Genomic DNA, 13,336 nt, shown 5'->3' with positions numbered 1-13,336 from the left:
TCAGTATAGTGCAGGTCTACACCACAACAAACTATAAACCAGGTGTTTGTCCAAGGGCTACATTTTTTTCTAAGCAGACTGTAAGGTATGATCAAAAAAAGTGTAAAGTATAATTTAAAAATAAATACAATACAATATAATTATAACATTAAAAAAATTCATATTTTAGTGGCACATACCCTGACTGGTATTTTAAACTAGGGTCTATCATTACCCATGATACAACTACATTATTAAGCCACCATACACAAGGTGCCTTCTACATTAATGGTTGGGCTAAAGGTGGGGTATACACCCTGGACGGGTTGCCATGCAGTCAGTATTAGGACACTTATAAACAGACAACGATTCACACCCAGAACTACGGTCACAGACTATAAATCATTGTGGCTGCACAAAAGTCAGCTTTGAGACTCAATACACTAAAATTGGCTGAACACTTGAATAACAACAATAGTGATTAAACATTGTTTAATTAAAACATGATCCTTTGGTGGCTATCTGCAGGTGTCCTAATGTGGTTGCTAACTACAGTGTACAGTACTGTTTGAATGTGTTCAAATTGGAATGTATTCACAATACTGGATAATATCAGAATGTACTTGCTAGTACTTTGGCATGATTGTATGACATTATAAATAATATGTTAATTAAAACACAGTTTTTTAATAAACAAAGGCATAGATTTTGAGGGAAATATTAGGCTTCTATTCTTATTTGATTACTGCAATCAAACACAACAGAAGTTCAACATTTTTAGTTATAAATATGTGGGGTAAAAAACAAACACAAATTATGAAACTGAACATTTTATTCCAAGCTTGAGTGCAGAAAAAAATATCCTCTTTTGTAAAAATATAATTCTACAGTAACACAGACATTTCCCATCAGTTGCTAACCAGTGTATATACTGTAAGACGACACTTCATGTTAGCTGCTCCAAGTCTATTCATGATACATGAATGGTACTGATATCATTGTGGTGGTGACTACTTGGCCATCACCAATACTGATGATTCAGGATGTAAAAAAACATTAAATATCAACCAGTGGCTTTATGACATCATTGTGTAAGTAAAGGTACAATAATGCAAGGACATGTTTATGTATGATTGTCCAAAAAATAAAACAGTGGTGTTGGTTTGTGAGAGTTTGAACAATGCTTCCATATTCCCTCCATCACAGCTGTTCTCAGTTATGGCACATTGTATGTAAACAATCCCTACTTTGGTCCGTGAGCTGGTTCATTCTCCAACATACACATTAATGGATTAAGAAATAGCCCTTTATGTTGTGGCATACCTTGTCCTTGACTCCAGATTTATGTGCTGTCTCACACCACGGCGCTTAAAACGGTAGTGAGTCCATGAATATTTTGTCCACAATTGGAGGTGGGGGGACCATGTCTTCTAATTTAAGATAGAAGATGCGCTGGAGGCCTTGAGTGCACAGTGTTCTTAGCTCGGGCAGCTTTCCAAGCAGTCTGGACAAATAGTTGGGACGCGAAGAAGGGCAGCCCGACACGTGGTCTTTCAGGCTAGTGATAAGCTGATTCTGCAAGTCTTCCACTCGCTTTGGATTTTGGAGACCATGTCGATCTAAAAAGAAAAAATAAATAATTTTAGATTTAAAACAATGCCCTGTGATTGATCGGTGACAATTCAAGGATGTCTTTTAGTTAGCTGAGATACAAGTGAAGCAGTAGGAAATGAATAGATGGATAACTTTCCACTATTTATTAGATTTTAATTGGTGTTTGGCAAAACAAACAGAATGCGACCCTCTTGATGTGTGTTAAGCATCCACAAAGGCTTTAAAAAGCAAACCTCCATTGTTGTTATGTTTAGTCTAGTGTCGTATACTATCATGTGTTCTCGTATTGTACATGAGCTTGTGTTACATTTTGTCAAACACCTGTTCTGTCAATCCTTCAGTTGCATAACTGTCTTGTACTCTACCCAGCCCTGAAACCAGAGACCTCATAAAAAAGGTTGCCCTGGCACAATAAAAGTATATCTGCCCTCCACCCGGTTTCCATTTTGGAGGTGTTAGTGCATTAGAGTTTCTTACCCGTGATAATGACCAGGGCCGTGAGACAGGAGAAGGACGAGACGTCAAGCTTCATACGATGAAGATTTCGTGAAAACTCCATAATGGAGTCGATCCAGTCCCCAAAACCTTTGACACACTGGGCCTTGTGAAGCACTGTCCCGTTGCAGAAGACTAGTTTGTTCGTTTCAGGGTTTGACCTGGGAAACAAGCCACATTTAAATTTTATACATGCAACTAAATGTCTCTAAACTTGCAGAGTTCAAAGGTAGTTGCACTCACCGATATGCAAGACGCAAGATGAAGAGTTCAACAAAGGCAGACTCCAAAAGTAGCTCTTGATCTTCTGAGCAGAACTCAGAGAAACCTGGGATACACTTAGCCCACTTTCTAATGACATCCATAGAGGCCATGAGCAACTCGTAGACCTGTTTGACGTCATTAGCGTCCTCTTTCTGGTTTGCACAGACGTCTATTTCATCGTACTAGAATTAAAGACAAAAAAGATGTTTAAAATAGATGAGTGTCATCACACCTTAAAAACACGTTTTTGAGTGTCATTACTTTGGAGTAATCCATTTGTCCATCGTTGGGGTTTGAGTCGATGTGAGCCCTCACTAGAGACGCAATCATGCTCACAGGAGACACTGTGACTACCACATCTTGGACTACTTTAGGCTTGGAGGGCAGACGACCTCTTCTGCCTTTCAGGCTGTCCGTCCTCACAACTGTAATTATGGCGGTAAGACCAGTGTTGATCAAGAACATGCCTAATCATTTCAGGTGGACTAATCAGAGCCAATAAAATAAATTAGCAACAGCTCTCGACATGACGAAATACAATTTTACACTAATTGTTCATATTTAACATTGAGAGTTTTGTCTTGAGTGTATTGAACTTACCTTCCTTCACCATTCCTACAGCAAGACACTTCTGGAAGCGACAGAATTGACAGCGATTTCTTCTCCTCTTGTCCACAGGACAATCCTTGTTGGCCAGGCAAACATACTTAGAATTTTTCTGTACTGTCCGCTATCGTCAAAGAAAAGAACAATTAGTACAAACATGTCTAATGTCTCTTTGTTCGGCAGCAGACACCGTGAAATATGTGATTACTTTGAAGAAGCCTTTGCATCCTTCACAGGTGCGAACCCCATAGTGCTGGCAGGAGGCACTGTCCCCGCAGACGGCGCAGCAGCCATCGTTCACTCGTGGGCTTTTTAATTTGACTGACAAATGCCCATCTAGGTGGTCGGCGACATCCTGGCCACATGCTTGCTCTATGGTCAGGTTTGGGAAGGTGAGTGAGGATGTGTCAATAAAAGCATCGTGCTCTCGCAGGTGGGGTTGTGGCATGTCCGCCACAGTCCCTGAACCAAATGTAAGGAAAGACTGCATAGATGGTACTGAGATGTCCTCAGCTGTCCAGTATCCTGAACTGGGTGAATACGCCCCACATGACGAGTTCCAAGTGGGCGCATGCTGGCTTTGGAAACCGGGGGTTGAAGGAGTCGAAACTGATGCTGAGCTGCCGAAATAATCAGACCCACAGGGGGAGGGGACCTCCTCAGGGTAAGGGAACATAAACGCACCAGGATAACAGCCGTACACCTGGAAGTCATCCAGCTTGAATGGGCTCTCTTGGCCTAGAGGGAGGTGGGCCGGCGTGGCTGTGAACTGGCACGAGTAGGCATCAAAGTCGCATGCTTGAGGGCCAGCCATGGAGCTGATGCTTGGCAGGGACGGACCGGCAAGGTGGTCCAGCCTGGAGATCAAGTCTGGGCTTTGAAGCTCCAAGCTGACCAGGTTGTTGTCGTACGGCTGAGATCCGTGCTGGGGGTGTATGCAGGTCATGGCGACAAAACTGAAAGAAGAATCACATTAGAGAGAGAGACTTAGAGACTTCCTTTTATTGTCATTCAAATTTGAACTTCACAGTACAGATAAGAACAACATTTTGTTGCATTTGCTTGTTGTAGTGAAGGATAAAAGAGCAGGAAAGCAACAATGCAACAACACAGACAGTACAACTAAAGATTATTTACCTCCACTTTTAATTATATTTTGAAACACATCTAATATTACAAATGGTGGTTTTAGTTGGACACATATTGAAAGTTTGTACATTTTGAAAATTAACATTGTGGTTTTAATCAGTTTGAGTGCAACTGTTGATCATGTCAATATCACAGAAAGCTGCACTTAAAGTTGTAATAAATAAAGTTGTATTTTTAGCGAGGGAACCATCATCAACAGTGTAAATCAAACACTATGCAGTAATATGCGGCACATTCATTTCTCAAGATTGAGGGCCTGCTTTGAACTGTTGATATTCAATTCTAAAAACATCAGCTTTATCAACTTCCTCCTCTGATCAAAACACTTTCAGTGTTGATTACTTTCATTTTAGTGGCATTCTCTTTAACGCCTGTCAGCTACTAATTGTGTGTGTAAGCAAGTGGTTTGGGCAGAATGAATATCCATGACACTATGTGTTATAACAGATATAGATAGATGTTTCCATGTATGTGAACATGCACTGATAATAAATATATTTACAGTAGGTTATTTTCATTCAATTATATCACAAAGGTACACATTTCAATTAAATGTACAAATTGAATATCAAGTCACATTTGCAATCAACATACAGTAAGTGGAACACTTCTTGCAATTGTACTTTGTAGGATTTATCTGAGAAAAGGAACAAACGCAAGCATGTCTTACCTGTGTGTAAACGTTAGAAACAGGTTGCTTTTCAGCAGCGCTATGTCATCGTCTGTGTTCCCCCAACTAAAGAGACAGTCCCTCCGGCCGCCCTTGCACTTCTTTATAGCGGGCTCGGAAGTATCCATGACGTCAGAGACAGCTTTCCATACAAGGCAATGTGGTGGGCGGGTTAGACGTCTACTGTGACCAATCACAGCGCGTCTTCTGGGGAATGGACCCGCGATGACGCACTCCGGGATTCCGTTGACGCGCGTGTAGAACAACCGCTGTATTGTGTTAAACACACACTCACACACACACACACACACACACACACACACACACACACACACACACACACACACACACACACACACACACACACACACACACATACACACACACACACACACACAGAGCGATGATGAAAACGAGATAAAGTGCAATATGGTTATTTTTAGAACAGGAAGACGCGCTCTACCCAACATGTGACACCACTGATGTAGATGGTAAAAAAGAAAAGAAAGCATATGTGTGTTTTTCTAAGAAGGACCATAGAGCCAGTTGACTTTACTATCTGGCATCTGAAAAGAAGAGGAGCAACACGATCACATGATCAGCACCCCTCATTGTCCACCATTTAATCATAATATTCTTTTAATGGCATATATATTTGTAAATACATTGCAAATATTGAACAGCTTTTTTAGGGACCGAGTCCCTTTGGGACAGAGGACCCTATTGTATTTCTAGCGTTTTATTATTATTATTCCGCCGCCTCTTTGAGCTGTAATTTGACCCCCTTAACATGCTTCAAAACTCACCAAATTGGACACACACATCAGGCCTGGCAAAAATTGCGATCTAATCAGAAAAACAAACCCCAAAACTTAAAATTGCGCTCTAGCGCCCCCTAGGAAGAAAACACAGACAAAACTGCCTCTAACTCCCAGTAGGAATGTCGTAGAAACATGAAACAAAAACTTCTATGTAGGTCTCACTTAGACCTAGATTTCATACACTCACAACCCCCAGCAAAAATCAACAGGAAGTTTGCAATTCCCCCTTCAAAACAAAAGTTGAGTAAAAACAGTCACCTTCTTTCAAACATTATCTCCTCTGAGCGTGTTTGTCGTGTCGGCTTCAAATGAGCACAGGAGAGAGATTGAACCCTTCTGATTAAAAGTTGATGAAAGAGTTTTAATTACTGCTCCGGTTTAGATTTTATGAGCCCTCAAAGAACCGCTGCGCTGCTGCTGCTGTGCTGCTGCCGTCTCAAGATGGCCGCACCCTGCTCAGACAAAACTGCCTGTAACTCCCAGTAGGAATGTCAGACACATGAAACAAAAATCTTGACCACGTCCATCGCTGCTTGCAGCTTTAATTCTAACTGATGTTGTGTGTTTCATATTGAAGACAAACATTGACATAACAAAAACAATGAAGAGGAAGAGTCAGTGACATTAATGAGTACATGATCAGAAGCAACACTGAAAAAAATAGGGTTGAACAGTATATATTGCACAGTAAAATACTGTAATCAAAACTTACTGTAACATAACACATAACTGTAAAACTTTCGATCCTATACTTTGCAGCAATTAACTGTTATTTCACAGTGAAATACTGTAATCATAGTTTTGTTTGTATTTGTTTATTTTAAGGACAATGTGCAGTTACGTTAAGAAGATGGCTGCACCAGATTTAGCACCATGCTAATTTCCATCTGTAGTCATTTTATGGCGCATCTAACATCTAAAATTAAATTACACAGGATGGAAAATACACAACAATATTGGGTAACACTTTAGTATGGGGAACATGTTCTGAGTAAGAAAGACTTAATTTAGAGTTATTTGGACACTAAGGGAACATATAAGGGTTAGGGTTAAGGTTACTAGTAAGCAATAATTCTGAGGTTATTGAGGGAAGACTCTTAGTTAATGGCTTACTAGTTGTATAATAACGCCATGCAGAATAAGGCATTAATAAGTACTTAATAATGACCCCCACCAAGAACTGTTTTCACTGCTGGACTCTAGAAAGAGGTTCCACAGCCTCCGTAGCAGAACCTCCAGGTTCTGTAACAGCTTCTTCCCTCAGGCCGTAAAACTCTTGAACACATTAAAATAATCCTCTCCATTCCCCCCAAAATGGATTAACTCGCTGGAATATAAAGACAATATAACATACATCCATAAACGTGGAAGCATATGCAAAAGTGCAAAATATTCATCTGTACAGTAATCTATTTATTTATATCTGCACCTTATTGCTCTTTTATCCTGCACTAGCTAATGCAACGACATTCCGTTCTTATCTGTACTGCAAAGTTCAAATTTTAATGACAATAAAAGGAAGTCTAAGTCTAAGTCCATTAATTAAGAGCCAATATGTTACTAATTTGCATGTTAATAAGCTACTAATTATTGGTGAATATGTTCCCCATACTAAAGTGTTACCCAATATTGAAATTACATCATGATAAACAATTTAAAATACAAGTACAATACATAGAGGGTATGTGAGTTACAAATCAGTGGGCGGTCAAGTTACAGTATTTTAGCAGCTTCATTTAAAGTGCAGAAGTATATAAAGTGCAGCAGTTTTTATCAAAGTCCACATACAGTGCAGTAGCCATCAGATGGTACCCATAAGTGTATCATTCAGTAGCCATATACCCCATTGGTACTACGTAAAAAATAATACGTAAACAAGTTTGCGATGTTTCAAGATTGTCGTAATAGTATATAGTCATAAGTAATATCACAACAACCTACTCTAAAGTACCCCGCCTTCTGCCCAAATGCAGCTGGGATAGGCTCCTATCGTTGGAGCCTGGAAAAGTGGAATTGTGACGTTACAACATGTAATTATTGTAATTAACAAATCACAGCTCTGCAGTTACAGTTGCTGTAAATATATTTTACAGTAAATGACTGTAAATGATACTGTGAAAGTAATGCAATTATTAGCCAGTAATTAGCTGAAAATTTACAATGAACATTTTGTACAGAGAATATAATCCTTATGGATTTTGTTTCTGCTGGACCCAATGGACACAGATGGCAAGTATACCGGTGCATTTAAGTACAACTAAGTGATATCGGAGGAAGGCTAAAAAAAAGTTGAGGTTGAGCCTGAAAAGCTACGACATCACATAGCAAGTGAAGGTGGAAACCGATGAACAGATTAAATTGTGGGCAGCAGAGAGCTACAAGGAAATGACTTCTGCAATCAAACCCATCGAGTGCACTTTTCTTCACACTTGACACAAATGATAACAAGCCAGTATGGCTGTTGGGTTTTCCTGCTGCACTTAAACTGATTTAACCGGTTATTCTAAACGTAAATGGTTATCTAAGGGAAATGATTGGATATAGCTGTCGAAATTTTATTTTCGAGATAGAAAAAAGTTGATTTGCCGTAAGCTTTTGATGCATGCACTGCATCAATTCTGATTGTTTTGACTTGCTATTATTGTGGCCTGCTGCACACACATACTGTACATACACACACACACACCATGTACTTGTTATGTATTATCACATGTGCATAGCCAAAGCTCTGCCCAACACCTGTTGTTCTGTCAGAGTGCTATTTTTGTGTTGAGAAGATGCTTGTCATTGTGAAGAAGTCCTTCGGTCCTTCAGTCCAAATCCTGACAATATTTCTGTGTCTGTTTCTATGCGTGCTGCTGACATTTGGATAGCATTGTGTTTAGATGAGTGTAGGTCCCTGACAGACTTACTAAATGCTTGTAACGTAACATGGTTAGAGTGGCCGCCCTGTGATCGGTAGGTTGTGAGTTCAAACCCCGGCCGAGTCATACCAAAGACTATAAAAATGGGACCCATTACCTCCCTGCTTGACACTCAGCATCAAGGGTGGGAATTGGGGGTTATCCATCCATCCCATCCATCCATTTTCTACCGCTTATTCCCTTTTGGGGTCGCGGGGGGCGCTGGAGCCTATCTCAGCTACAATCGGGCGGAAGGCGGGGTACACCCTGGACAAGTCGCCACCTCATCGCAGGGCCAACACAGATAGACAGACAACATTCACACTCACATCCACACACTCGGGCCAATTTAGTGTTGCCAATCAACTTATCCCCAGGTGCATGTCTTTGGAAGTGGGAGGAAGCCGGAGTACCCGGAGGGAACCCACGCAGTCACGGGGAGAACATGCAAACTCCACACAGAAAGATCCCGAGCCCGGGATTGAACCCATGACTACTCAGGACCTTCGTATTGTGAGGCAGATGCACTAACCCCTCTGCCACCGTGAAGCCCGGAATTGGGGGTTAAATCACCAAACATTATTCCCGGGCGCGGCCACTGCTGCTGCTCACTGCTCCCCTCACCTCCCAAGGGGTGATCAAGGGTGATGGGTCAAATGCAGAGAATAATTTTGCCACACCTAGTGTGTGTGTGACAATCATTGGTACTTTAACTTAATGGTGTACATGTGTAAATACTATGTTTTTAGCTTCAATTACACAGTGATTTACATTACAGACATAAATATGCGATATGATGATTTGATGCAAAATGCCATATCACTGTCAGACATAGAGTAAAGTTGTTGGTTATATTCGCTTTCGATGTCTCCATTCATGCATTCACTTTGTTGTAGTGCTTATCCAGTTCAAAGACTTTGGGTGCTGGCGGGATACACCCTGGACTGGTCACCAGTCAATCCCCAGCTGGCATTTCAACCTTTATTCGAAGTTCAACCAAAACTCATGGGTGAAATTAAATTGAATTACCATTTGATTTTGCAATTTCATCTCAACGTTGATTCTACAATGTTGTTTCCATGTTGACGGTTTACCTTTGAAATAACAGAGCAACTCATGTGTGAACAATGTTGGATTACCGATACTGATTTTGCAAAGTCATCCCAATGTTGATTCTAAATTGACGGTTCAGCATTGAAACAACAGTGGAACAAGGTTGAATTACGTGTGGATTTTTGGATGTTTCAACGTTGATATTGTTTCCATGTCTTATATCACATCATAAGTGCACTGTTGAAGGCCCAGCTGTATGTGTACTAATAAGGTGTACTAAAGCTGTTGAGTAACTTGCAGTCATGAAGTTTGGTTGTTTTTGTTACAGATTTCCATGACTGGGCATTTTACAGTATAGCTAAACAAAGCCACAATTTTCAAAACAGCAAGTTACTAGAGATGTCCGATAATATCGGCCTGCCGATATTATCGGCCGATAAAATGTAATATCGAAAATTATCGGTATCGTTTTTTTAATTATCGGTATGTTTTTTTTTTGTTTTTATTTTTTTATTTTTTATTAAATCAACATAAAAAAACACAAGATGCACTTACAATTAGTGCACCAACCCAAAAAACCTTCCTCCCCCATTTACACTCATTCACACTCATTCACACAAAAGGGTTGTTTCTTTCTGTTATTAATATTCTGGTTCCTACATTATATATCAATATATATCAATACAGTCTGCAAGGGATACAGTCCGTAAGCACACATGATTGTGCGTGCTGCTGGTCCACTAATAGTACTAACCTTTAACAGTTAATTTTACTAATTTTCATTAATTACTAGTTTCAATGTAACTGTTTTTATATTGTTTTACTTTCTTTTTTATTCAAGAAAATGTTTTCAATTTATTTATCTTATTTTATTTTATTAATTTTTTTTTTAAATTACCTTATCTTCACCATACCTGGTTGTCCAAATTAGGCATAATAATGTGTTAATTCCACGACTGTATATATCGGTTGATATCGGTATTGGTTGATATCGGTATCGGTAACTAAAGAGTTGGACAATATCGGAATATCGGATATCGGCAAAAACCCATTATCGGACATCCCTTACAAGTTACTCTACTACAGTATATGAAAACCTACGGGACCAACATAACTGAATCAGTAATAAACATACATACAAAATCTATTCTGCACTCACTGGACTCTCAACTAGCCTGACATGCATGTGAGTGAAGCCAGAGTACATACAGTAGGAGAACGTCAAACAATCTTACAGTCATGCTTACATACATTCTTACAATCTCGGATTCCAAAGCATTACTTCCTTTCTGCAAGGCAGTTGTCCTATTGCGCTGTCATTCTTTCTGTATTTTGATTAATTTCAAAGATTGTGCATACATATGATTCATTTATATTAGCATGTTTTGGACAATGTATAAACATAAACATCCCCAGTACTTATCAATGTTTTTCCTTTATTACTAATTACAATTACATTGTGTACCATCCAATAATGTATCACAATATAATATCTCTTGACCAAAAACCTAACTATAACAGATGTTGGAAGACTTTCTCTCATGCCCTTAAATAAGAAGGTGTTGACAAACTTTTGACTAATAATAATAATAATTACAGTGGATGTCTTCTATCTATGTTTCCCAAAAATACAGTTTAAATTCACTGAAATAGCCCATATTCCATTTAATTAAACATGTCCTTGCTTTGTATTAATAAGAACATACTATATAAGGACATAATGTCATGGCTGTCTAGAGTTTCCAATAATTTCTAAAACTCTATTTTTTGTGATAGAGTGATTGGAGCACATACTTGTTTGTCACAAAAAACATTCATGAAGTTTGGTTCTTTTATGAATTTATTATGGCTCTACTGAAAATGTGACCAAATCTGCTGGGTCAAAAGTATACATACATACAGCAAGATACATGATCAATTTTGGTGATGTAGAAAAGTTACAATCAAATCAAATTAGCTTCATGGCATGGCCTCTTAACTTCATGTGAGTGATTATGATTGACAACACCTGTTGACTTCTCTGAGCCCATTTAAATAGGGCTCATGTGATGCAGTCATTAGACTCGGTTACAAACGCGACAATGGGAAAGTCAAAGGAACTCAGCACAGATCTGAAAAAAATTAATTATTGACTTAAACAAGTCAGGAAAGTCACTTAGAGCCATTTCAAAGCAGCTTAAGGTCCCAAGAGCAACTGTGCAGAAAATAGTTTGTAAGTATAAAGTGCATGGCACAGCTTTGTCACTGCCACGATCAGGAAGAAAACGCAAGCTATCACCTGCTGCTGAGAGAAAATTGGTCAAGATGATCAAGAGTCAACCAAGAACCACCAAAAAGCAGGTCTGCAATGAATTGGAAGCTGCTGGAACACAGGTGTCAGTGTCCACAGTCAAGCGTGTTTTGCATCGCCAAGATACGACCTTCTGGAGGAAAGTTCTGTAGTCAGATGAAACAAAAATTGAGCTGTTTGGCCACAATACCCAGCAATATGTTTGGAGGAGAAAAGGTGAGGCCTTTAATCCCAGGAACACCATGCTTACCGTCAAGCATGGTGGTGGTAGTATTATGCTCTGGGTCTGTTTTGCTACCAATGGAACTGGTGCTTTAAATAGGACAATGAAAAAGGAGGATTACCTCCAAATTCTTCAGGACAACCTAAAATAATCAGCCCAGAGGTTGGGTCTTGGGCGCAGTTGGGTGTTCCAACAGGACAATGACCCCAAACACACGTCAAAAGTGGTAAAGGAATGGCTAAATCAGGCTTGAATTAAGGTTTTAGAATGGTCTTCCCAAAGTCCTGACGTGTGGACAATGCTGAAGAAACAAGTCCATGTCAGAAAACCAACAAATTTAGCTGAACTGCACCAATTTTGTCAAGAGGAGTGGTCAAAAATTCAACCAGAAGCTTGTGGATGGCTACCAAAAGCGCCTTATTGCAGTGGAACTTTCCAAGGGACATGTAACCAAATATTAACATTGCTGTATGTATACTTTTGACCCAGCAGATTTGCTCACATTTTCAGTAGAGCCATAATAAATTCATAAAAGAACCAAACTTCATGAATGTTTTTTGTGACCAACAAGTATGTGCTCCAATCACTCTATCGCAAAAAAATAAGAGTTGTAGAAATGATTGGAAACTCAAGACAGCCATGACATTATGTCATGTATGTCAACTTTTGATCACGACTGTAGGTGTCGTTGGTGAACAATGTGCCTGCCTTTAAATTACAACCAGCTCAATACACGCCATTTGCATGTTTCTAAATGTGCTGTCATGTAGGAGCAGGCAGGAGTCACAAGCCTCTGCATAGCTTCTCATAGAGTGAGTGACAGACGCCCTCTAGGGGTTATGAAACATAATAACATCTCCATATGTTGGACCGGTCAGTGACTATGGATGTAAGAATTGTTTGCTTCTTTATGCAATTTTCTTTTTAAATCCCACAATATTGTTTTCATTTGAGTGAAAGGTCATGCACTTGTCTTTTTAGTACAAGTATACGTTAACGAAATGAATGTTTGACCATTACTAAAAAAACAAAACAAACTTCGAAACATATTTTTTGTCACCTACGCAAAATTGAAATGGTGAGTTTTTAAAAGTAAAAGGCAAATGTAAACATAAACAACACTGAAGGAACCAGCAACATACAGTTCTCTCTGTAGCAGCATGGCCTTCTGGGATATGTAGTCCTTTACCGGTGCAAAGTTTTCAAGTTGACAAAAACATGTAAAAGTTTACTTTGATGACATGAAGTTACATTTTAAACTCCATTAAA

General features: G+C 39.4%; 1 protein-coding gene across 1 annotated transcript; it reads right to left on the bottom strand.

Moving 5' to 3' along the window:
• Positions 1 to 793: 793 nt before the first annotated feature.
• On the bottom strand, positions 794 to 4,834 carry LOC133613712 (nuclear receptor subfamily 4 group A member 1-like). Its single transcript, XM_061971442.1, has 7 exons — positions 4,778 to 4,834; positions 3,167 to 3,914; positions 2,953 to 3,082; positions 2,614 to 2,777; positions 2,332 to 2,534; positions 2,071 to 2,249; positions 794 to 1,598 (listed from the first exon to the last, which is right to left on the bottom strand). The coding sequence occupies exons 2-7, from the start codon at positions 3,902 to 3,904 to the stop codon at positions 1,348 to 1,350; spliced, it is 1,665 nt and encodes a 554-aa protein (XP_061827426.1). The 5' UTR covers positions 3,905 to 3,914; positions 4,778 to 4,834; the 3' UTR covers positions 794 to 1,347.
• Positions 4,835 to 13,336: the final 8,502 nt, after the last annotated feature.

This window comes from Nerophis lumbriciformis, linkage group LG01, assembly GCF_033978685.3.
Source record: "Nerophis lumbriciformis linkage group LG01, RoL_Nlum_v2.1, whole genome shotgun sequence".
Classification (NCBI taxonomy): domain Eukaryota; kingdom Metazoa; phylum Chordata; class Actinopteri; order Syngnathiformes; family Syngnathidae; genus Nerophis; species Nerophis lumbriciformis.
Note: the sequence above shows the minus strand (reverse complement) of the source record. Positions and strands in the feature narration are given on the sequence as shown.